Source organism: Natator depressus, chromosome 9, assembly GCF_965152275.1.
Source record: "Natator depressus isolate rNatDep1 chromosome 9, rNatDep2.hap1, whole genome shotgun sequence".
Lineage (NCBI taxonomy): Eukaryota > Metazoa > Chordata > Testudines > Cheloniidae > Natator > Natator depressus.
Genome location: NC_134242.1, coordinates 31184969 through 31212271, shown reverse-complemented (window position 1 = coordinate 31212271; position 27303 = coordinate 31184969). Strand labels below are relative to the sequence as shown.

The 27303-nt window shown below is 41.3% G+C and overlaps 1 protein-coding gene across 1 annotated transcript in view; it reads right to left on the bottom strand.

Annotated features, from left to right (window-relative positions):
* SLC9A9 (solute carrier family 9 member A9) overlaps window positions 1–27303 on the bottom strand; it is a 309971-nt gene that overhangs the window by 104989 nt on the left and 177679 nt on the right. The window contains exons 10-12 of the mRNA XM_074963818.1: window positions 24843–24956; window positions 23163–23274; window positions 12633–12786 (exon numbers count right to left, since the gene is read on the bottom strand). Coding sequence (XP_074819919.1) covers window positions 12633–12786; window positions 23163–23274; window positions 24843–24956 — 380 coding nt within the window. The remainder of the gene's footprint in view (window positions 1–12632; window positions 12787–23162; window positions 23275–24842; window positions 24957–27303) is intronic.

Genomic DNA, 27303 nt, shown 5'->3' with positions numbered 1-27303 from the left:
AGCTCAAGAAAGCTTATGCTCAAATAAAGTGAGTTGTAGCTCACGAAAGCTTATGCTCAAATAAATTGGTTAGTCTCTAAGGTGCCACTAGTACTCCTTTTCTTTTTGCGAATACAGACTAACATGGCTGCTACTCTGAAATGAGTCTTAACAAGTTAAGACTCAGAGTTCCATGTTCCTTCCACCCTCAAATAAGTCCTGATTCAGCAAGATATTTAGGCATGTGCTTAACTTCAAGCATGAGTTTTCACATTGATTTCAATAGGACTACTTAGGATGTTAAAATTAGACAAAGTTAGAGGTTCAGCTTACTCTGAGTGGCTTGTCAAATTCTGGTGTAAAATAACAATGCATCAGTTAGTTCTAAAGAATTCTCATCTGATAGTTTAGAAATAGTCTAGAGATATTAGACTGTTTGATTCCTTTGTTGTTTGGGAAATTTCAGCACACTGGGTGATGATAGCTGGGTTAAACCTGGGGACATTTTTGGTTGGAGGAGTCTCGGGTTTAGTATGAGTAAGCATGCATTCATACGATCACTGAAATTTTGAAATAGTATTTTAAATGTTGATAACATAAAGGAATCATTTCATTAATGCAAACCTTGATACTGATGTTTGATTATATTATTCCATGCTATATGTTGGCTTGAAATTCTCTTGAAATAACTATAGACATTTCTGGATTTCTGTGATAAATCAGGCAATATATTATTCATTCACAATAAGCTGAAATGTATGAATCTGTCTGAAATGCTATTTAACTTTTCTTATCTCTTGTACCAAAAATTCTAGAATAAAAATGTAATTCTTATTTCCACCTTTCTTCTCCCTTTGGGATGACCACTTGATGCTTATCAGGGACTCCTACAGCACAAATGGTTTTGAAGTTTGTTTAGCATCATTCAAGCAAATTGATAGGGTGAATAACTCTGGTAGAGCTTTCTTAAATCCTTTATCTTACTGGGAAAGTGCTGAGACAGGCATTGCACTAAGTTGCTAAGATTTATTACCTGCACTATTTCTCATTTTCAGAGTGGAAATGAGTGGAAATTATCCAATTTCTCTTTTTATTATAATGTCTAATACATTTAGTGTCCAATTTCACTTTGCCTCTTGATTTATAGCATTTTCCAGACTGATGGCTCTCTAGGCACTGTTATAAAAGCTACTATTATATATATCATAAAGGTATATTATATATACCTTTCTGGTGTGCAGAGTAGTGTCCATGGGAAGAACTTTCATATGACCCTCTGGATGTATATGATTGATCAGAACCTCAGATGTAGAATGAGCTATACTCAGTGCACCTGGAGAGGGACAGTAACACAGGTGGCTTTTGGCCATGTCCTCCCTCCTCTACTGGGGACAGCTAGGGTACCTGGTGTAAGTCAGAGTGGCATCAAGAATCTATTCCTTTTTCCACTCACTGACTCAGGACCACCAGAGCACAGTGCTTTCTTGCCATTATTCCTCCCCATATTCTACACACCCACTACACTTGAGGGAGAAAACCAGGAGCAAGTGGCACAGAACTGATACTCTCTGTACAGTATCTAGGACTATTTCTACTTAAGGCAACTCCTTAGATGATATTTAAACCAGCTTTCCAACCAGTCTGTGATACCAGAACAGTGCAATGGGGAAGGTGTGAGAGCTAAGATCTGGCTCTGTGCATCCTGTGGCTTGAAAGTTAAATGGCATGGCACAGGCTATAAGCAGGTTAGCAGATAGGTTATCTGCTACGTGCATGGTCACATTCTGAGCAGGAATTAAAACATGTCCCTCCTGTAATTTGTCCTTCTAGTCAATGAGTTTAGCATTTAGAAAAAGGGTGCACATCACAACTAGAAAAGGAGGGTGTAGTGAGGTTAGAGGATCACACGGGAGGTTGTTAAAGTGGCAGCAGACAGCATCCTCTTTACGTGAGTATGGGCATGTGGACACACTATCTGGTAAATAAACTTCTCTGTATGTGTTGATTGGGTCATGATATAGAAGGGTTTGGTTCAACAATGGTTTATTTTCACCTACTCTCGTGGGGCTAGATTGTGCCCATATCTTATCTAGTAGTTTAACGAAGTGTTTCTCTTTGGCTTGTTGTTATGTCAACTATCCACCACCCGCGTGACATGCAGACATTTATTTATTATTAAACTTTGTTCCAGTTCTTAGGATAAATACATGATGATAAAAAAATATTTCTTTCTACTAGCACTAAAGTTCCAGGCTTCAATTTGTTCTTAATAAATTTAAACTGCATTTTATTAGGTAATAACAAACCTACAGATGACCACCAAAAGCTCATCCTGAGGGACAAACCTATCTGAGAGACAAAAACATAATGATAACATCACAGATGGAAATTACAGCTGGCAAATAGCCCAATGCTCACTCCATGGCCCCAACACGCTCTAAAGCAGGGACCCCTTCAGGGATGCATTGGGTCTCCTTCTCCTTGCCCACTTAGAGAAACATTGGCATGATATCCGCACCCCCAGCTCTTCTCAGACAAAGATGGTAGAAGGAAGACCACCAATATTTACCCCTGCAGCCAAGGTGTCAGGAGTGGGTGGATAGGCTGGGCCTGCTGAACTCTTCTCCTTCTATCACACATTGAATTCTGTACCGTGGTGGTGGGGTTACCCAAAGCATTGGTCTTGGAATTGACACCCTTTGAGATTCATGGAACAGTTCCTCCTCTGAGCTATTGTTTCAGGCTCTCAGCAGGTGTTTTCATGTATGTTACACTTGAGTCATGTTTTCAAGAGGCTCTTCGCAATTGTGACAGCTAGAAACTTTTGTTTTAATGCCCGCTCAGATTCTGATGTAATTACATAATTCTGCAAGTTCCTATAGTGCCTATGCCTTAATCTCTCCCTAAGGAGAGTCTAAAGTGCCAGAAGCCAGGCTTCCCTCAGTCTCCAACATCTAATGTTTTGTTAGTATCAAGACATCCCAGGTGTAATTGTACACAAGGCTAGCAGCAACACCATGGCTGTATGCAGGTGCAGACAGCTGGCTAGGCTCGTACTTGCATCTTTCTACAAATAATGGCTATGTTAACTGTTAGACACATGTTTAATTATAGTCTTTGGTGGATTTCAGTGGCATTCCACTGGGGATTTAAAAGACTTCCCAGCCGAAAACAGTTCGATCTCTGTGGAAAGCGTGTCTAGGCTAAAGGGAGCTCAATGAGCAAAAGTAGCTTGGCTGAAATTGGATTCCCAGTGGGAGACTATTGTAAAATGATGTAAGGAATCTACTGCACTATTGCTAAAGAAGAATAAAAAAGTCTGTGGAAAACAAATAAAGAACTTTGCTCATCAGAGCTTTAAATCATCAGTGTTTATTTATGTTACTGTGAGGGAATATCTTTTCTGCCGATTACAAGCATTCTAATCAAAAAGCAAAGTAATAAGCATAATAGCATGAAGTGCGCAGAAATATAGACCATCGTAAAGATCCAGATGTACAAGAAAACATGTGTCCTTTAACCTAAACTATGTGTTATGGTCACTGGGAAATTACAGTTGAACACAGTAAGGATGACATTTCCTTTTGCAATAGGAAATCAATGGGTTCTTCATTTTCACTGAATTGTTTTCTAGCCCCCGAGGGAAAATATGACATAAGTGATTACAGGTATAGGAGAGCAGAGGCTAGGAAAAAACATTAATTAAACCTCCTTTTCCAAAATGACCTTCCTTCATCTTGACAAATAGTGAAAGGAAAATGTGCTTATATAAGCAAAAACAATCAAGCAGGTTCATCACAGCTACCGTATCTTGGATAAATTTGAGGTTGTAACACATGCTGATGTCTGATCTTACTTAGACTTGTGCCAAAGACAAGCTGTGTTTTGTCTTGCATGGAGCAGGGGAGGAGAAAAGGATACAACACAGTTCTGGTATGTGACACTTCCCTGTGCTTCTGTGGGACTGGGGATGGCAGGGGTGGATGCTGACTGTTCAGAAAACTGAACCAGCCTTCCACTTGACCCAGGGAGCTGAGGAGCAATACAGACTAGCCTCATTCCTTCCCTCTGCCCTACGCCCACTTTAAATACATGACCACAACCGAGTGGTTCCATTTTGGACTGTAGATGGGCCCAATCCTTCTAGCCAGAGCAGTGGGTGCCCCTTCCAACAGTACACCAGGAGCAGCCATTGCCACTCCTGCAGACCTGTGCTTCTCTCTCTGCCCTACCTTTCAGCACACCAACAGTTAGCCACACAGCCCATCCTACTAGTCAGGCTACTGATTTTCTCTCCACGTACCACCCCTATCCTTTGCCAGCATATGAGCATACAGCATGAGATGCCCAGGAACAGGTTAACTTTTTATGTCACCCGCAAATTTTATTAGCACACTTCCATTTTTTGTGCCCAGGTCATTAATAAAAATAAGACTGGTCCCAAGACTGATCCTGCAGGAACTTTACTTGTAACCTCCCTCCAACCTGACAGTTCACCTTTCAGTATGACCCATTGTAGTCTCCCCTTTAACCAATTCCATATCTACTGTTCAATTCTCATATTAATCCCCATCCTCTCCAATTTAACTACTAATTTCCCATGCAGAACTGTATCAAATGTCTTACTGAAATCCAGGTAGATTAGGTCTACTGCAATTCCTTTGTCTAAAAAAATCTGTCTTCTCAATGAAAGAAATCAGGCTAGTCTGGCACAATCTACCTTTTGTAAAACCATGTTGTATTTTATCCCAATTACCAGTTACCTCTATGTCCTTAACTGTGTCCTTTCTCTTTCAAAATTTGTTTTAAGGCCTTGCATACAATTGAGGTCAAACTAACAGGCCTGTAGTTTCCTGGATCATTTTCTTCCCCCTTTTTAAGAATTAGTACTATTTTAGCAATCCTCCAGTCATAGGGCATGACCCCCCGTTTACAGATTCATTACTTGATTTCAGTGATTTTACACTGTGAATTAATTTAAAATCAATGTCATCTGTCACAGACTTGTTCTTTCCTCCATTGGCTGAGATTGGGAAATACATCTATTATTGAACCTGAGACTCCTGAACGAGTGGATTCCCTGGAGTAACATCTCAATGACCTCTCTTGATATTCATGTCCCAGACTGAGCAATTATTTTTGTTTACTTTGAAGTATTTCTCATTAATAATCAAAAAGAGACCTCATCAAATATACACAGATGGGGCATGACCACAAAGACATTATTCAAAGAAACACTAAGCATTATGAAACACTAACTTTTAACAGAGACTGCAGAACATTGAATAAATGCTTCTGAGTCATTGAAGAATTGCTGCAAAAAGCTACACAAAATGTCCAGAAGTCCCTTGACAAATATTTGCACAAGGGGTGATGATCTAGCACAACAATATTTTTATATGACACGTGTTAATAGCTTTGTATTTCTGCTGTGCCTGTCAGGAGAATCATTTATCCCCAAATCACTGATTGGAGATTTACTGTAAAATGTAGTTTGCTGTTTTAATTTGAGTAAGGAAGAATGAGGGGGAAACATACATCTAAAAGCATTAGCAGGTAATACCCAACAACTCTGAAGACATTTATTGAATGCTTCAGTTGGTCTGTGAACTCATGGTTAAATGGCCATATTCTTTGTTTTGCTTTTGAAATATTGTGGTATTTTTCTCACACATGGATACAGGTTCACCCATTATCAGCCAAGACCAGCACATTACAAGCCTATCACAATGGGAAGAAATGGCCATTTTTTTTCTTGTTACACCATGCAGATAAAACAAAGGACAAAGTAATGTTTAGGTATCTGATGCAACCAATTCTGTTCTCAGAAAACCAGTTGGTAACTAAGTAAATTATAACACATTTGAGTATGTAGGCCTAAAGTGCCTAGAGATTTTGGGTGCCCAACTTGAAAAGCCTTAGTGAGGCCTGCTTTTCAGAAGGTGCTCATCTCTTTCTGAAAATAAGACCACCTTAAGATGACTCACTTTGGGCACCCAGGAACCTAAAATAACTGGTAACTTTTGAAAAATTAGACCACATTCTTTTAAAACTAAGATTAAAAATAATTCAGCCTATTTTTTCCCCCCGAGAACTCTTTAACACACATTTTTGTAAGACACGGTGTGTGTGTTGGTGAAACATGAGGTAATCACAATACTTTATCCATAAACTGAACACTGATGTTCATAAGATGGAATATTGCCATGCAGTGTAACATAAGGAAGAACTACATTTCTAAACTCTTTTAGCTGTGCCATTAGGTACAATTGCCTCCATGATGATTACATTGACTGGCGTGGTTTCTTTTTAACATTGTATTTTAGGGCGTGGAAATGTTTAAATGATCAGAACAGTTTCTGTGATTGAAAGACATGATTTCCCAAGCACTGAGCATCTTGGTTAGACTAAAAATCAGCCTTTATGTAAGCAGGCACAAGTCTTTCAATGTAGTTGCACTTGCTCACTTAAGGGTTGAATTTGACTGAAAGTTCTGGACATTGACAACGATGGAGGGGGCTCCTGGGACGCACGCGAGCCTTTTGTTAACAGAGTTGGCCTTTGGTCCCGGTAAGGTTAGTGGATACCTGAGTATTCCTTCACCCCTTCCCACATCCACATTTTGCTCAACCATTTGCTACTATCCAAGGCTCCCAACCAACTCTCCACACTAGCCAAGGGACAATTTCTTCCCACCAGACTGTCAGACCAGCCAGTGAGTCCTAAGGGGGTACAACGTATAGCACTGGTTGCTCTTGGGATGGACATGGGGTGGTGAGGAGAATATGGAACTGACACATTTTGGGGGCAAAGGAAGTATATGGAATTTTTTTGCAGAAATTTTTATCACCTGGCTGACATTTTGCTGACTGAAGTGGAACATTTGAGGGAGCCCACATTGGTGACACACAGGTTGTTTTGACATAGATCAGACTATATATTTTGGCAATTTGGTGAAAAAATTGGAGGGCAGGGAAGGCACATGTAGTTGTAGACAAGAAGAAAATTATTTTGTAAGACTGTCATCTTTGGAGGTGCGTCATCTTCTTTCCTCCAAAGAAGGGAGTGACAGGCTATATTTACAGAAGACTGAACTCTAGTAAAACAAATATGATCAAAGTTCCCTATCTAGGGAGAGATGGATGATTTGCTAGATATCATTGAAACAGATTGCCTTTCACAGAGATTATTATTTATATAGCACCACTAGTTTGCATGGCACTGTCAGATATACAAGAAGTCACGGTTGTTGCCCTGACAATTTTACAATGTAAATTAGACAGATAATCCAATAAAGAACCCAATAACCCAATAAATAATTACAACACACCACGGTGTGCCGGGGAGGGAAGAGATCAGAGCATACAATGGGAAGGGAGGACAGCTTTTGGAAGTACGTTATTTGTACAGTAAACAGACTGTTTTTGATAAATGTGAAAAAATATTTTTGCTTATTTTTAATATCATCGGGTAAAGGATTGATTATTATTGTTTACCTGCACGTAGATTAGTTTCTATGCAACCTGTCTAAACTCAAGCACAACCTCTCTGTGACCTGGCTAGACTCAATCAGCCTGGGATAGGAAAGAGCTGAATCCCCTGAGCCACTGACTGGAGCAATGCTGCTAAGCTACTGGCCTGTCCCACTTGGCTATATGTGCACAGAGGAATATTTACATGGATAAGGATAAGATCTAATTCATCCAACTAACCTCAGTGATCATAGCTTGAATTCCCCAGGGGAGTAACTATTTAATCATTGTACAAATAAACCAGTTAAAGTTCAATAAATGTGAAATTGATTCAAAATATTCATTGGGCAGAGAAATCGGGCGCATCAAAACCACATTTTTCTTTAAATACAAAATTCCTACAGAACTCTCTCTCTTGGGCTATGATGTTGATGAAGTGAAGAAATTCAGTGGGAATTGTATACCTACTCCTTTAAGCTCCTCTGAAAATCCCAGCCTTAGTTACTAGACTAAATTATTTTATTAATCAATCAATTTAGAAACACAGACCCAGATCCTCAAAAGTACTTAGGTACCTAATTCCCATTGAAATCAGGGGTCCTGGGCAGAAGCTATCCTTTCTGGACAGTTACTATCCCACTCCATCCCCCCTACCCCCCAGCCCCTCCTGCTGGTAATAGCTCACCTTACCTGATCACTCTCGTTACAGTGTGTATGGTAACGCCCATTGTTTCATGTTCTCTGTGTATATAAATCTCCCCACTGTATTTTCTACTGCATGCATCCGATGAAGTGAGCTGTCGCTCACGAAAGCTTATGCTCAAATTTGTTAGTCTCTAAGGTGCCACAAGTATTCCTTTTCTTTATCCAACTTCAGTGGTTCTGAAGTTTCATTAAGGAAAGGACAGTAGGTGAAAGAGCTAATGAGGGTGGGATGAGCAGGAAGATACTTACATTTACTTAAAATCTACTATCAGCCACTAACTTAGGATCCTGAAGACTCTTACTCTCATGGGTGGTCTTGACTGATGGGATCAGAACCATTGAAGTTAATGAGACTGCTTATATCGGTAAGGGCACATGAGAAGCTGTGCTTTGAATTTCCAAGAAACTAGATGAGGGCAGATACCTAGGGTTCTAAACTTGTCCTGGGAAATAGATGTGTAACCATTATATATTTTTTTCTCCTGATCTTAAGCAATGTTTCACTTCACAAGATTGAATCAGGATATTCCTGATCAGCCCCAGTTTTTGCTGCCACTTGCTTTAATTTGAGATAAGGTTGTGTAACAACTGTTTTGCTGAGTAAAAATGAAACCGTAGCAAGTCTGATAAGGATGCCAGACACCTGAGGTGTATATCTAAATTGCAATGAACTTGGCTGACATTGTAGGAGATGAGAGATTAAAAAAAAACAACAACAACAACAACAAAGTATCGAGGAAATACAAAGCTCACATACTATATATGGATGCCAGCATTTTATGTTTATACAGTATATTTGTATGCTAGTCCTGATTTTGTCTGCAAGCTTTTTATCTATGCCTCTTTATTAAGGCTCCCATTTAGTAATCTTCAGCTGGTATTTTACAGCAACAGTCTGACATGAAGGTTTGTTAATCAGACATTACTCTGTAAACAAGCAAAGCATACACTATATATAGAATAAATGCTAAGCAACTGTGAATTACAAGACTATAACACCACTAAGGTTTTATCTGGTGACATTATAAGCTATGGCAGAGAGTCCTGAATGGATTATGAAATAACCAGAACTCAGAAATGGCATTAGGATCTCATTATTAAAAGTTGCTTTGCAAAAAAACAAAAATATCACTCCATGATGGATATTACATTGTATTAAAAAATGTAAACATACTTTTCCCCACTTTCCTTTTCACCTCTTTTTCTCTCACTACCCACCCACCCCTCCCTCTCATAGCTATCCACCAACATGAATTCATTTAAAAACTCTCACAATAAAGGAGCAAACTCATTAAGTAACAAATCATTGGCTGAATGCTACACAAATAAAGAAGGTGGAGGAGACGCATGAAGAATTTCTGGTAACTTTTGCAATTCACAGGGTAACCTCTACTCATGAATTACAGCAGTTAGCACAGCAGGCCTTAAGGTGGCTAAAACTTGGTTACCTATGAACTGGGACACCCAGAATCAGTGGCTCCCCTTTGAAAATGTTGACCATAATATCTCACCTCTTGTTCTGCTACTGCTGCCAACCTATTTTCTAAGAGGGAGGCTGGAAGTAATCTGGACCCATCCCTGAACTTCTTCTTAAATCTGCTTCCAAGGGCAGGAGTCCTTCTCATTTAGGACATGTCTATAATTCAAGGTGGGCTGTGATTCCCAGCTCAAGATGACACACTCAAGCTAGCTTTCATCAAGCTAGTATGCTAAAAATAGACTGTAGTCACAGCAGTGCGAGCAGCGGGAGGGGCTAGTACCTTGAATACATAGTCATCCGAGATGCTAGGCATGTACTTGTAGTGGCTAGTCCTTCCTGTCACAGCTACACTCTACTAAGGAAAATGAGACAACTCAGATCCACCAGTGGATAGTTAATTGCTCAAGTAGTGGCTAACAGTTAATTAGGCAAGGAATACCTGGGCCTAATACAGGCTGATGAGGGCTCAGTCAGGAAGCCCCAGAGAAGAGGAAGCTACCTGAGGAGAGAGGATCTGTTGGGGGGGCTGGGTAGGAAGCTACTCCCAGTGGTGTCTCCCAGGAGAGCAGAGGTCATGGAGAGCAGGAACAGGCCTAAAGAGAAAGTGCTTCCAGGCAAGGGACCAGAGCAGCTCAAGAGAATAAAGTGAGTGAGGGGCCTTGGGAGCTACTAAGGGGTAACCTCTGGCTCAGCAGAGAGTGAAGCACTGGTTGGAGAAGACTGGCATCGAGCGGAATGCCCAGCACAGACCCAAATTCCAGGCAGGAGGGGCGAGACATAAGACTGGTTAAGCCAGGGGTGGAGAGTTTCCAGTGCAGTAGCTAGCTGAAGCTTTTTGTGTTGGTCTTTTCTGTTAAATAATTAATAGAAAGGCCTGCTTGGACTTATTTATACCCTGGGTGAGGGGAAGCTGAGGCAAGGGCTCACCTACAGCATGGTGCTTGATGACAGGGGTCTCGCCAGGGAGACCTCCCTGCCCTTACACCAGCTCACCTTAGAATTAACCACAGAAGTGTTTGCTGGCATTTTATAGAAACAAGAGACAACAGGAGTTGAAAGACCTTGGATATTAAACCTCCCTACACAGAGGTGGTCACCACTGATCACTCTTCTTAAGAATAATTTACAATTTTGCCTGTTCTACCTCATGGCAGAATGTACTTGCATCTCCCATAGCTCACAGATGTCTCTCTGTTTTTCCCTGTCAGAGCCTTGAGGAGTGCAACATAACCTCTGAGAAGGAATGCACTGTGCTTAGCAATCAGCTCATATATAGTCTCCCTCAATTTTGATGTCAAGGAATCAAAGGTGACCAGAGGGACTAGTTAGAGATATGTCATAATATGTACTGGGCTAAAGGCTGTCCTCAGCTACACCTGTGCAACCCCACTTAGTACTCCAGGATTGCATGAATGAAACTGAAGAGAGGATTTTATCTATCACGCTTAAGACATCCCATCTCTTGAAATGAGCTCCAAATAGAAATAGCAAATGTCATAAACATACAGCTAAGGGTAGCCTAGAATTCCTCCTTACCTGTAAGGGGTTAAGAAGCTCAAATAACCTGGTTGGCACCTGACCAAAAGGATCAATGGGGAAAGAAGATACTTTCAAATGTGTGTGGGGGGGAGGCTTTGTTTGTGCTCTGTGTTGTGAGTTCTCTGGAGAAGCAGAGAAGCATCAGGTCAGAAAACGCCTTCTCCTAAAATCATCCTAAAATGACTCTCAATATTGCAAAAAGAGTAAGTAAATAAGGCAAGGCATGTTAGTTTATCTTTTATTTTTACTTGTGAATTTTCCCTATGCTTAGAGGGAGGTTTATCCCTGTTTTTTTGTAACTTTAAAGTTTTGCCGAGAGGGGAATCCTCTGTGTTTTGAATCTGATTACCCTGTAAAGTTACCTTCCATCCTGATTTTACAGAGGTGCTTCTTTTACTTTTTTCTCTTTATTATAAAGTTCTGTTTTTTAAGAATCTGATTTACCTAGTTGGTTTGTATATTATTCTCAAGCCTCCCCAGGAAAGGGGGTGAAGGGGTGGGGGGGGATATTTTAGGGAACAGGAACTCCAAGTGGTCCTTTTCCTGAATCTTTGTCTAACTCACTTGATGGTGGCAGCAGTACCCATCCAAGGACAAGGAAGGATTTGTGCCTTGGGGAAGTTTTTAACCTAAGCTGGTAGAAATAAGCATAGGGGGTCTTTCATGCGGGTCCCCACATCTGTACTCTAGAGTTCAGAGTGGGGAGGGAACCTTGACAGCAAATATGATGTACCCATTATACAAAATGCTCATTAGCATTCAATCAAAGCGCATATCACATTTCTGACTAAATATCACTTCTTTTGCAATTAGAAATTAAACAAAATTAAATAAATAAAATGATGATTTCCTTCTTCCTGATGTTGACATAAGAGTCTGTGTGTATATATGTGTGCACAGTTCCAAGAGATTCTGCCATTGTCCCTTGACAACCTGGGTGAGCGCATTTCTTGCATACATTTTGCTATCTGCCCGTCTGTGTCACTAGTATGGCTGTGCAATAGTTTCCAGGAAGGGGTTTTGATAAGCATTGAAGTTACGTGTAGCATTTTTGTGAACAAGTTTTTGATTAGGGCAGGAACTGTTTTTCTTTCTATATCTTTTAATCTTGTATAGTGCCAAGCACACTTTGTCAGCATTTAATGATAATAGTGAGTTTAAAGAACAGTAGAGAAACACACCTTTAAGAATCAGAGATGGGCTTGAATTAGACATTTGGACAAACTCCCCCACCCCAAGCATTTTGCCCCTTGTGCCTTGGACCTATCCCTATCAGATGGATCTGAAGGAGAACACTGATCCATAGCCTGTTGAAGTTTGGAGACTTTCAGAGCCAGATCCAAGCTTTATGGCTTGTAACCATCTCTACTGAGAACAAAGAGTATTGAAAAGTTCAGGGGTTGGCCATAGCCATTCTATTATTTTACGGTATTAAATAATTGTCAGATAACACTAACCTGATCTGAAGCCATGTGAGCATCGCCGTGGTGCCCCCACCAAAAACCCAGACTGTGAAAAACACAATAAGCAATGTTGTAGTAAACATCATTTGTTTGGGTTGAGATTCTGTGTCCCGAATAGCCAGTGCAAATGCTATTGCACCACGTAAACCTGGGAGAGAAAAGAGATATGCATGGCAACTTAATATGCTTGGACATAAAACTATTTCACACTTTCCAGCCCCAGTCCTATTCCTTGTGAAAAACCTAAACAAATGGGCCTAAATAGCAATGGGGGAGAAACAGAATGCTCATCTCCTCCATGGCTGCTACAATAGCTTCCACCATACCGGTGTCTTCTGCCCACATAAGGACATCTGGCCTGAAGATTCATGTTGCTACAGGGAATGAAATGTTGCTGCCTCCAGCAGTGGCATTGGAATAATTTGAACGGTGAGGGTGCTGGAAGCCATTGAACAAAACTCTCAACCCTGTATCTGATGGAAACCACTTCAAGCCAGGGGTGCTGCTGCACGCCCAGTACCCCTCGTTTCCGCACCCTGGCTTCCTTGGACTCTGCTGAACTTACCTGGGCTGGAGAATTTAGTCTGTGTTCATGTTTATAATGCAACTATTTGTAAAGCAAATTTCTGCAAACATGTCAAAGCAACTAGTCCTCCCTGAGAAATTAGATATTGGGAAATCTCTGTTCAAATTAAAAAATAAAAGGAAAAAAGGAGAAAAGAAAAGGGGAGTCCTCCCACCATTTGAAATTTCTCAAGTGATAAAACATTTTTTGACCATGGCCTCATATTTTAAACTAAAAAGCAGACATTTTATATACTAAAGTCGCACACACTACAAATAGTCAGACTGTGAGCCTTCCAGTAACTGACACTAAATCACATTTAATTGATGTGACGGTATTTAACTCACACACAATCAGCTTTGCAGAATTTCACAATGAAACCATCCTGATATTTACAGACTAATGAGACATTTGTTTTATATCCATATAGTTCTTTATGTCAGGAATAATCTCCAGCAGCCAGACTCTGACACCCTTATTCATGTTAAGTAGCACCATAATCCTTTGGGTAGTCCCATTGATGGAATTAAGTAGTAGTTAACATGAATGAGGATATCAGAATGTGGTCCATTAGGACATTCCTTGTTTGTGACCAAGTGAAATATAATCATTTAAAAAATCATTTTTGTGCTAAGAACAAGCACAAGAAATAAAGACTAATAAGTAGTTTTTAGAGAGAGGTTTAAATGCCTGCTATAGAAGATGCACAATAAATGCAGTTTTAAAACTATTATATAGCATGGCATTTGAAATGTTACAATAAATGTAAAATGTATCCACCTACAGAGACCGAATCAATAGCAAAAGATACAAATGGGGGGAAACAGCTAACTTTGAGTTTAAAAAAGCCCCCTAGGGTTGTAATAAGCAAACAAAAAGGACCTCATAGTATGATACATTACAAGACAAAAAAACAAAAACTAAAGCACTATTTGTGGGGGCATAATAGAAATATTTTGAACTTCCCTAATGCTTTCCTTTTACCTTAAAAAAATCTTTATCAGTTTTTCAAGAAAAACACAAAAATCAATGGGGAAAATGCAAAGAGAACATTTAAATGAATACAACAATTCCTATGAAGGGCACAAAGCATTTTGCAAATATTAACAAATTAAGCCTCATATCAATCACCCTCGCAAGGTGGGTAAGGATTATATGGGGAACATTTCACCCACTGCAGAAATGTAATTATCTTTGGAGTAGAACGTGGCAGCCGTTTAACAGCGCAAGCAACAGTGTGCAACATTTTGTACAACAAATGAAGGATTCTGTATCCAATCAAAAGCAGAAGCATCATATGTACAAGCAAAACGGAATAATCTCAATTGAAATTTGTCAGTGACACCAGATTTAACATCTCTGGCTCTTGGGAGTGCTTGTTCTTACTTTTTATCTACCCTATACACCATATTTGGGTGTTGGTTTATTATTGACTCACTGGGAAGAGTGTCACCAACTGAACACCAACACAAAAGACCTCATGTAAAACTAGGGAGGTGATAGTGCTGCTCTCTATAGCCCTGGTGCCACAGCACATGGAATATTATATGCAGATCTGGTTCCCTTAGTTTAGGAGGGGGATGGAGGAAGGGAGGGAAGAGTGAGCTCCTTTTGGAGTGGGGCGTGGGAAGAAGGGAAGAGCTACCTCCTGTCAGACCTGGGGTGGGGAGGCACAGAACATGTCCCCCTAAAAGGGATCAACGTTAAATTTCTGCACACGCTCCTGGTGGGCCCAATTAGTAAGTTAGGAAGTCTATGGGAAACCTAAGATGCTCCAAAGCTTTGCAGAACGGGGGTGGGGGTGTGGGGTGTGTGTGTGTGTGTGTGTGTGCGCGCGTACGTAAATGTGTGCACATGAGTGAGAGAGACAGTGTGCGAGAAAGGTGAATCTATGGTCTATATTTGGAAAGTGGGGTCTCTGACTTACAGCAGAAAATTGAACAAAGAAGGTGCAGTACAGTTGGATTTTCAGTACATATACTATGGGGAAATGGGCTAGACTATGGGGAAATGCCTCCTAGTGGAACAATGGATAGGGGACAGTTGCTGTTTCTGGTCTGAGTATGGAAAACAAGATGTGATATGTTATGGTTGTGTGATGGGGTGTTCACCCCACACTACCACAAAAGGGTCAATGCGGCTCAGAAGGGATTAATTGATCAGTTAGACCATACCTAGAGGAGAATTAGGCTTGATAAAGCAATTTCTGATTAAGGATAGAGCCCAGCTAAGCAGAAGCAGGTCTAGCTCACATAAAGCCATGCAGCGAGGGCAGAAGGAGGCTGCAGTCACTCACTGGGCTTAGAGAGGGAAAAAGAGAAAACCCAGAGGGAAAGTAGATGCTCTGTGAGCCTGGCCCTGAGGGATGGGCATACCCAGAGAGATGGTGGAGTTGGAAACAGCTCAGGGAAATAACAGCAAGGCTTAGGACAGTGCAGAGTTGGCCATGGATTCAAGAGTCCCTGAACTGGAATCTGGAGTAGTGGGCAGACCTGTGTTCCTCCTGCCACTGGGAAAGTGGCACAGTCTTAGCAATGAACTAGAAGATTGCCTGAGACAGTTTGTATGGAGAAACTTTGATACCCCAGAAAGGGAAAAAATATAGTGACCTGGACGGAGGGCCAACCCATGAAGAAGGAGCAACCAAGTCCAGAGAACCAGAGAGAGAGAGAGAAGCACGCAAAGGGTGAACAACAGTAAGAGGAGCCTGGTCGAGAGCTAATCCTCAAGTGAGCCGCAAAGAAATGCCTGCCCCCAGCGGTGAGTAGAGAACCTTGTGACAGGTCCTCTGATCAAGGAGCATAGATGAGACAGAGGAGGGTCAAGTCACGGGTCTGGATATGAAGGGTAAGATGCTTAGCATAATGAATGGGTGGGTGAGCAGGAGGATAGTCTATGATTGGTTCTATGAGCTGTATGCAGCATATGCATGCTGCTTTGTGGGAGTTTGTAGCCCAGACTGGTTACAATCTTAGGGGAGTGGTTTAAGAGGGATTTGAGGCCAGATAGGGATATAGGAATAGAGTTAAAGATATTTATATACAGTGGCATATCTGACCTGTATACATTTAGTTCAGAGATTTCATGAACGGTGAGTATAGCAACCTTAAATATTGCAATGTTTTTTGCTGTTAAATTTTATCAAGTCTGTAATCAAGCTGTAATGATTATGACTGATTAGTATGTGGTGCCTGGCCATGTCGGGCAACTTAGATTATGTGGTCATGGAAGAAGGAATGAGAGGTCAGAGAAGTAGGAAGAAAATCTGAACTTTGTCTTCCCGAGAAAATTTAGGGTGAGACTTTTGAAAGCACTCTCGGTTGACCTCACTTTGCTCCTATTGCAGTCAAAGGTAAATCCCTCACTGACATCAGTGAGCAATTAGGCCAATACTGAGCACTTTTGAAAATCCCAGGGTCAACCTTTGATAACAGTGATGATCTCAGCAATGGATGTAGATGATGGTTTAACTCCCTGAGTAGGCAGGAGCAGAGTGTGTTCAGTACTGCTTCAGAAACTCTGGTGGAACCTTGCTCATAACATGTTTCTGTCCACAAACAGCTTGTGTACTAACTCCTAGGGAGAAGTCAGTAATGGGACTAAACGTCATATTTCCTGTAATAGCTGCAATTCTTCAGCTAAAAGAACAGCTCTTGTTTAGTTAAGGATAACAGCTTTTTAAATGTTGTTCCAGTATTTTAGCTACTTCGGTTTGCTTTTCCAGAAGTCTAATTAGCACTTACGGCTGCTCTGCCTGAGGCCACGGGTAGTGATTGATCCCCGATCACTCTGCTGTCAACTCCGGAACTCCACCAGGGCGAGAGGCGGAAGTGGCGTCGACGGGGGAGCGGCAGCCGTCGATCCCACGCCGCGAGGACGCAAAGTAAGTGATTCTAAGTCGATCTAAGATACATGGACTTCAGCTATGCTATTCTCGTAGCTGAAGTTGCGTATCTTAGATCAATTTTCCCCCACTCCCCCTCAGTGTAGACCAGGCCTGAGGAATGAAACCTTCTTTGTCTATCAGTTAAGAGCCAGTCAGAGATGCACTGAGTTATTTGTTCTGTACCTTGGTGAAAGCTTTCACAGCTGTGTGTATTGTCTGCACTCTATAAACAAATCTTCTTTTCAAGCAACTTCCATTTAGAAAACACTCCAGCAATTCAAATGATTTAGACCATGTCTACACTAGCACGTATGTTGGAAAAACTTTTGCTAAGACACTTTTTGTACGAAGAAACTTAATACTTAGATAGTCAGAATTAAATCATTTAAGAGACACACACACACACAGTTTATTGAAAGAAGGATCTCTCTCAGCTCCCTTCTAGATGGTTTTACTTCTCACAACTCAAACATTCAATGGGCTGTATCACCCCCTCCCTGTGATAAAGCTCAGTGGAAGGAACTCTCGAAGGAACCCTTTGCTGAGAGATTCCCCCTCATCAACACTTAGGGATTTGGGATATACCATATTGACAACTGCTCCATATTTCTGTTGTTTCCTGGCACCCCTGCTGTCCCCTTTGGCAGCATGACTCCACTGCAACACAATTACCAGTACTTGGGTGGGTCTGTATAGCTGGAGACTTTGTTTAAAAAGGGATCCTACAGCAGGGGAGGGGCTCCAAGGAAAACCTGTAATATCTTTTCTACGTAAGCTCCATGGGGCTGAAGGATGATGTGTGTCCAACTGGCCCCACTCCACCCAGTCCCTGCACACACCTCATGTGACCTTCACACCCACAGAGAGCCCTATGTGGGGCCCAGAGGAACATGCTGCAGGGCTGCCTAGCTCTCTCATGTATGGAATGAGGGGAATTCACCTGATAAGAAGACATTCTGTATGTACTTCTGGGGGTCTCAATCTCACCCACTGTTAGTTTTTTCACTCATTGCCCAATTTTCTCCCACCTATTGACCACTTTAGAAATCTGGGGGAACACTTCCCTCCCGCTAGCTTCTACAGAAGTTCACTTTAATATTGGGCACATATGTGTATATATGCCAACTTGTGTACACACTTTTTCCTTTAACTTTTTCTTCTGTGTGTTGTCTTTCACTCTCACACCCTACTGATACTTCATGCCCTCTGCCAATTACATCATTAGTGCAGCAGCTGGGCTGCCCTGGCTTTGCAGCAGATGTCCTACAATCCTCCCACTGGTAAACAGGACAGGGCAAAACAGGAAAGCACAGCTGAAGACCAATAGAGATCTTGGAAAAAGACAGAAGGCTACAACTCGGTCACATACTAACTGGGCACATGTTTTGTTTAAAACTCAAGTAGTGCCTGTGTGACCCAGGGACCTTTTGGTGACAACTGGCAGAAGACACAGAATGTGTATAGGGTTTTACAGGGAACTGGGTCATATCTGCATAGCAGTTCACCAAAGGATAGCATGCAAGGTCTCTACCCAGAGCGAGTAGCCCACTTGTCATTGTAATCATTGCAAAATGTACGTACAGATAATATTTAAGGAGTTAGATATCTATACTAAAATTATGTTCTTAAGGTCTTGGAATTAAGACAGGTTATCGCCTGAAAGAGATTCTTCCAAGATAACAGACACCTATCTCCTTGTCTGGTCATTTGTGTACTGTACGCCTATTCACAGACTGAGCCACAAGCAAAAGTAGAGATTGACAGGATTAAGCAAACAGCATGGGGTGTTCTGTTTAGGAATAAAGACAAAGGATGGGACTGGTAAATCTAGGGAGGCAAAGAAACACACAGGATCCTTCACGCAAGAGGCAAGCTGACAGCATGTCTATCTCACGAAAGGAGGCCACAGCCAAACCTGGCCACAGCACTGCCAGGATTTTGGGTGAATATTACTCTATGAGGCATGAGAGTATCTAGATATTAAAGTCTAGGCTCTAGAATGCATGTTATGATTCTATTTCATATGTAACCATTTGTTTCCAACACTTCTACTTGCTATTGAAACTATGCTTTGTTAAACATATTTGTTTTCACTATAAACATATCTAAGTGCTGGGCGTTAAGCAGAGTGGTGATGTGTGGTGGAATTGGTTAGGTGGCATGTCCTGTTTCTCTGGAAGCAGCAAATCTGTGAATACTGAGAGTGTCCAGTGGACCAGGGGCTGGACACTGCAGGGAGATGCTTGGAAGGATCAAGGGTTGGAGTGTGACAATTGCTAAACTGTTTAAAAACAAACAAACACACACCAGCAAGGCCTAGAGGGAAGTGTTTGTGTTGTCCGTGGCCAGTGGAGTTGGGGAGCTGACCCCCAGTAGGCATGGATAAGGCTTCCTCATGCTAAGGGCATGTGGTAGCAAGGTGCCTCACAATCCTGGATAGTCCTGGAAAGCATCACACCTGGCTGATTCCAATGCCAGTGCCACCCTCAGAGCACTGGGTTGAAGGCATCAGAAATGGACATCAGGAACACATCAGACCTGTCCTCCACTCTCTATACTGGCTTCCCATGAATACTGAATCCAGTTCAAGGTCTCAGTCCTTACCTTCACAGTGCTCCATGGCCCAGGCCCAGGATATCTAAAAGACCATCTAAAGCTCCTGGACAAAGACTGGGGTGACAACTATGCTCCTCTGGCACAATGAAACCCTCGACAACAAGAATAAGGCTAGTCTGTGCAAGGGACAGAACTTTTTGGGGAACAGTCCAAGGTTGTGGAATGAACTCCTACAGGAACTAAGGATGATCATAAACCTTACAACTTTGCACTTCAAGTGCAAGGCACATTTCTTGGACTTTGCCTTCTCTAATGTAAACACATAGCAATAGGGGTCTGTGTGGGTGTGTGTAAATAAGTAAAAGATACACCTAGCAAAACAAGACACACTGCTAGCAAAACAAGACACACCTCTGGGGAGCAGGTTAGAAAACAAACACTATGTGACAGATGTGTAATCACATGGCTTCATACACTACCAGAAGGTGCTCAGATATTATGGTGATGAGCAGGGTATAGAAACCTAAATAGAATAGGATAGTCCTACTGGAATTAAGGGGAAATCAATGGGAACACTTCAGGAATACCTCACTCTGCAATGTGAGTAAGGATGGCAGATCAAGACTTTTATGATTTGATGTAAGGTTTGCAAATCCTGGTGATCTAAGCCCCTAAAGGGCCATGTAATAGGGTATTTGGTGGGCTGGATATAGTAGTGCTTAGTGCCCACCCAGTAGTGGGGGTGGTGGTAGGGAAGCCCAGGCCCATCTTCTCCACCAGGCTCCAACCCAGGGTCCTAGGAGGATCAGCAGCGTTTGACCTCCAAGTGGCCCTCTGAGTTACTCTCCATGGGTCACTTCCTATCACTGTTTTCCTCACTCAGTTTCTGGCCCCAGAGAAGGTAAAAGAAAAATAAACCAAACTGTCAACCCCAACCAGGCTCAGCATATAGTCCTATTCCCTCAGGGAGGCTTCTTCAGCCCATCTGCCAGGAGCCTTCAGGGTAGGTCTGTCCTCCTCAGCCTCTCCCTTCTGAGCTGGGTTGCTCCCTTTTCAACCCTGACCAGTTGGAACATGCTCTGCAGGACTGGACGAAGGGGCTAGCTGGCCCCAGCACTGTTGTTTAACTTCTTCCAGCCCAGTGTGGGGTTTGTATACTCCATCGTAGGCCATGATAAACTCTGGATGAATTTCGTGGTAAGTGTGTGTTTACAAAAAAAAAACAAAAACAAAACCACACTCATCAAAAAGGTCTCTAGTATCTATCTATCCATCCTTTGGTTTATGAGGCTTTGCAGAATTCATCACAGTTCCTCTCATGAGCTCCTTGATTTTAATTGAGAAGAGCCAAAAATTAAGTTTAGTTCTATATACCGTCGATTGCAATCACTGGAGGAGGTCTGAAGACCTTTTAGCTAGAAAATGTATCTGTACCTTCTGAGGCCAAACTCTACCCTGGTTTACTCGACTTAGAAATGTGCTTGCCTTTCTTGAAATCATCGTTTTCTCTGTATATAGCTGTACTCAGTATATACTGTTTATTCTGTATGTGAAGACACTAGATGACTGTGGGCTATAGTTGTTAACACACATTGGGGTACAATTATATTGGAAACCCGCATGCCTTGAGAATGTTGTGATGCATGAAGCTTAAGGCAGTGTGAGAAGCATGTGAGAAGTGCAGTTAATCAGTGTTACTGCCCTACGTGCAGTATGTCATTTGCTTTTATGAAAACATTTTTATCTTAATGAAATAAAATATTTTAATGTAAAGACAGTTAAGAATTCGCATTCTGATTGTTTTTTGAAACAATGTACTACATATATCGGGAGCTTTAAATATTGGCATTTTCAGTTCTCTGCTGACAGATATTAGTTGAAACGTGAAACCGAATGCACAAGTGAGAGTTCTCACTCTTAGTTGTTGGCTGCAGATGACCTTTCCACTTCTGGTTCTATGGAATGTGAGATTAGATTGGACAAAATAAGAAAAGTGAAAGATGAAGGAAGTTATTCTAAAATCCTTCAATCCATACCCTGCTTTCAAAGAAAAATCAAGGGGAAAATGGGATCCAAAAGCCAGAAGTAGAAATTTACAAGAACCAAGGGAATACATGGGTCAGGCGATTGGTAATTAACCAGATACGGAGACTTTCATCTCTATGTTGCTGAAATGAATCCAGCTCAGGATGCTAGCTAACAGAAACTGTTACCATATAATTGCCACATAGCTGTCTATTTGAAATGAACAGGAGGTCTGAAATCCAGTTCCTAATGGATAAGTGTCTACATCACAACCGGCCCTTCCCCTGCATCCACCTGGCATTAATTGGCAATATCATTGGTAGTTTTAGTGAAGATGAGTGGGCGTGGAAATGAACTAACATCTCTCCCCTAAAGGCACGGTTCTTTCAAGTCAGAAATGAGACCAATTGATGGAGAAGTATGGGGAAGCATGCATTGTAGCTACTTCTGGTCTATCTGTTTTGTGGATAAATATCATATCCAGGGCTGACCAAGCAAAATGCATGCAATAAAATTCGTATGAGAAAAAGGAAGACACTGGCTCTGACTTCCTCCCTTCTTTGGAAGAACGCTTCAGAAACTTGCCTGGGGTATAGTTCCACTCTGGAAAGCAACTTTGCAAAAACGGCGCTGTGCGTTCCATATTCATCTCTCTCAAAGGTCAAATGAGCTCATTTAACAAGTGAAAAATGTGTTGGTTTTTTGGGGGAGGGGAGGGGTGGGGTTTCTACCAGCCAATCCTACAAACCTTCCCTGCAATCCGAGAGTCAAGGAATATGTCTAGGAATAAAGAGATTGCAGTTGGGATTTAATAATTCTGTGGATGATGCACAAATCAGAATAGAATTCAGCACCCTCTCCAGATCTGCTTTGGTTCTGCAGTACTAACAGCTGTTAAAATCACTACAACTTTAGGTTAGTAAGTAAAGCAATCAGATATTAGACTGAATCCATAGAAGGAGCAGGCCTATGGAATAAAAAGCTGTTATTTTTACAGTCACTTTTCAGAGTAAAAATGATCTTTAAGTTAGGGAGAGTGGTGGGAGACCACATGATTGGTGAGTGGGTATCTATGAAGAATACCACCCTCTCTCAGAAAGTGACAGTACAGGAAATTAATTTCCTTGCATGTAACATAAGCATACTACCAGGAGTAGTTTGGGTGCCTAACACTGGAATAAAATATTCCCAAAATAGGAAAGGATGTTGCGAGATGGAGATGGACAATGAGTTTTGAGATGGGTAACCTAAGTAATGGGTTTCCTACATTATTTTGCTTCATAGGTAACTAAAATCATTAATACACATTTACACACAAGCACCTAAATGATCATGGAACTATCCAAAGTCTGTCATTGACTTCAATGGGCTTTGGCTCAGCCTGCACGTGCGTATCTAGACCTTTTGTCTTCTTGCCAGAAAATAACTTTCTCTGCCTTTATTCTATGTCAGGTGTTAGAAAACGTAGATATAAAAGTACAATGGCACTTACCTGAAAACATCATCATGTGTTGAAAGTTCCTGGGAATCTTCTGTTTTCGACCCAAATTCAGAACAAAAGAAAGTGGGTATATGTTGCATGCTCTTGCTATGAAAATTGCCACCTATAAGGTTAAATGTGAGATGCTGAGGAAAATGGCCATGGGGAAACAGGAAAACTGAGCTAATAAAATTTCTCCAGGTGAATATCTTGAACATGAAGTTAGAATAAACACACTATTAAATGATTGTTGAGCACAATTCATAATTTCAGATTTTAGCTATCCAGCCACAATCTTGCCAGTTCCATTATGGACCCATTTAGGGGCAGAGTTTGGCTCTCTTCAACCATCTTAGTTTTGAGCTCCTTATCCTGTACATCACTTCACTCACTGTGCATTGACTCATCACATATGACTACATCTTCAGTCCTTCAGTAAAATGCACACCATAAATTATTCCAATGGAAATGGCATTATCTCCTTCAATGGCAATTTAGGAAGGCTAGATGTATTTTTGGACATGATTACTGTCTTCTTTCCTCACAATTCATGTGGGGTATATCTTTATCTTCATGTCTTTCCCTTTTTTTTTTCCCTTGTGTAGACTTTAGAAAGGGATTTTTATATTATCCCTCTGTGTATCTAGTACAAAAAGTTTCCTGAATAGATATTTTAGAAAAATCAGGACAAAAAAAATCACAACTAATTCTATATGGAAACCTTGCTCATAAGGAGGTTCCTCCCTACCCTCACCTTGTAAATCCTAGGGCTCAATTATGGCTGTAAGCCTGAGACATGCTGTGGATGAAAGAGGAGGTGACGTACCTGAGTGTCTAGAAGCATTATGCCTGCAGAGTCCAGGAGCAGGCACAGTGCCGTTAGGGGCTTGGAAGAGCACACACATCAGCAGTTACTACACTTGTAGATCACATAGCCCCTGTATGTCTGTCTACCATAGCCTTGAACCAGCTTGTTGGCCCACAACAAGAGGACATCATGGTCATGGTCCCTTTGCTGCTGTCAGCTCTAGCAGTCCTCCATTGCTTAGGTTAGGGACAGTCATATTATATTTGCCTCTGTGTAGTTATGGGGGTACCAGGCTCCTTGAGTCCTTTCTGCCCTCTAAAATAACCTTTACTAGGGGAGCCATAGTTTGGGTTTTAATATCAATTTGGAAGTTACATCTAAAAGTGAATGCAAGCAAGCAAGCAGTAAAGTCCCTGTTTGTGAAGCTACTGCAATTCATCAAAAAGTAACAAGCAAAGGGCTTTTGTTTGGGGAGGGCAGGGGGAAGGAGTCATTGTATGGCATTCCAGACTGGTACGTGGCACTGAGGAAACATGAAAGAACTAAGGGCAAAACCTCCATGTCTCAGCCTATATGACATCAACATCAGTGGGAGTTCCATGTATATAAAAAGAATGTAAGAAATGAGAGATTTGCCTTAAGCTTTGCACATTGCAACAGGTCTGCAAAATGTTACAGTTCATGCCAGCAAATCATCTCTTTAGGTCCGTTAAGTGAGTTACTGAAATGTACATATTAAAACAAAGCCAAATGCCTGCCTTCCTCTTCAATTTGAACCCTACAAAGAATTTATTTTTAGCATTTTAAAAAGACTTTTGTTTACTTGATTTTAATTTTTTTCACCCCAAACAGTCATTTTTGAAGATACTTAAAGCAAAGGATACAAATGCCCCAAATATAAAGAGAGCATTAAATATATGATTTTGGAATGTGAATAATGCAAGCCCCATGTAACAGAAGATGACATTCTCAGCCAAGAAATTCATGAACTCGAACAACTGAAACAAAGAGAAACAAAAACCATTATTATGACTCGTGTCTGTAACTGGCTGGTGTTTGTCACACAGTCCACATTAACTTGGAAAACAGGCACATTAGATTACAGGGACACTGACAACTTGAAATCCAGTCTTTCCGAAGAGTTTCACTAAACTATAAAAATAGTTTGTTACTACACTATTTGCTGAGTTTCCGTGGCAATGGTTGTGGTTTTACAATGACCTTTTCTTGTATTTTTACATGTTTTCCTCCCCTTCATTGCCGTAGGAAAGTCCCACGCAAACAGGGAAAAACTGGCCAACTAAAGTCTCAGTCCAACTTCACTGAAGGCAATGGAAGCATGACACTTCATTTTACACTAGCTTCAATGGGAAGTGAATTGGGTCCTTGATTATACAAGTGAATACAGTGAAACTGACTATGCATAAAGTGCAGTCAAATGTGTGCAAGCACACACCCCCAGAGAACTCTCCTCCTAATCTTGTTCAGTTACAGCCATCATAGGCATTACTTGTGGCAATATAATTTCAGACAGAAGTGTGATTTTTAAGATGATGAACTAAAAAAAAAATCATCTATGATAAAACCTCCAGAGTCTTGTAAACTGGACCATTTGGACACAGCGGTCAAATTCTCATTTCAAACCAATCTATTTAAGGAATCATTTAAACATGTTACATAAGAATGGCAAATAATTTAATTGTTATAACACGGTTTCTTCTGTGAAACAGACCAATACATCTATTTGTCTTGAGAGGATGTTCCTGACAGGATCAGGAGACAATTCACTTTAAAGGGAAAACATAAAACGTAAATCTTCAGTCTGCTTCCATACCTGGAGAAACTATAGACAGTGTCCCCAAAGCAACAACAGAGTACAGAAGCAGAGAACTTTACATGCCCGTCTTCTTCAGTGTAGAAACCTATTGAAGCCAGCAGGACTCTGTGTGGGCTTGGGAGTCAGTGCTAGCAAATCCAATGCAGAATCAGGGCCTAAGTTTGTAAATTCTGCATACAAACATATATAAATCCACTCTACTAAGATTCAGAAGGGTAGCCATGTTAGTCTGGATCTGTAAAAGCGGCAAAGAGTCCTGTGGCACTTTATAGACTAACAGACATATTGGAGCATAAGCTTTCGTGGGTGAATACCCACTTTGTCGGATGCATGTAGTGGAAATTTCCAGAGGCAGATATAAATACGCAAGCAAGAATCAGGCTAGGGATAACGAGGTTAGTTCAATCAGGGAGGATGTGACCCTCTTCTAGCAGTTGAGATGTGAACACCAAGGGAGGAGAAACTGCTTTTGTAGTTGGTGAGCCATTCACAGTCTTTGTTTAATCCTGAGCTGATGGTGTTAAATTTGCAAATGAACTGAAGCTCAGCAGTTTCTCTTTGAAGTCTGGTCCTGAAGTTTTTTTGCTGCAGGATGGCTACCTTTAAATCTGCTATTGTGTGTCCAGGGAGGTGTTCTCCTACAGGTTTTTGTATATTGCCATTCCTAATATCTGATTTGTGTCCATTTATCCTTTTATGTAGGGACTGTCCAGTTTGGCCGATGTACATAGCAGAGGGGCATTGCTGGCACAAGATGGTGTATATTACATTGGTGAACGTGCAGGTGAATGAACGGTGATGGTGTGGCTGATCTGGTTAGGTCCTATGATGGTGTCGCTGGTGTAGATATGTGGGCAGAGTTGGCATCGAGGTTTGTTGCATGGATTGGTTCCTGAGTTAGACTTACTATGGTGTGGTGTGTAGTTGCTGGTGAGAATATGCTTCAGGTTGGCGCTTTAGTTCGGTAACTGGTAAACCACGCTCTGTCTGGGCACCCTCCTGGCCAATGAGACTTCCCAGGAAAGACTGCTTTAAAAATGGTTGTTTAAAGTTACTTGTTTAAAATGAATAAGCAGCCTAGTAATAGATAGCACTCTCCTGTGTGTTTAAACTGTTTCTGCCATGGAAGTGCATCCTGTGCACTTTTTTTTTTCCCTGACGAGCCTTTGTAATCGTGAATATTAACAGAGATTGAGCATAAATTTTTTCCCAACCAATATTATTTTCTTTATGCCAATAAAAATTAGTTCTTCATTAAACACTTTCACATTCTATATTAACCCCAAAGTATTGTATGTACCAGTAAACATTCTCTTGCTGCATTGATGTAGCTAGCTACTTGGAAAAATGCCAGCTCTCTATGAGTTAAATCTCAAGTGGCTACATTTCTGCATGACATCAAAGTAGGACAGAAAGCACTTCAATAATCCAGCATCAACCAGGGGAACCTGGAGAATCATATTGATTGTACTGGGTACCATGAGAGATTTGAAGGTGCGAGAGAGCCA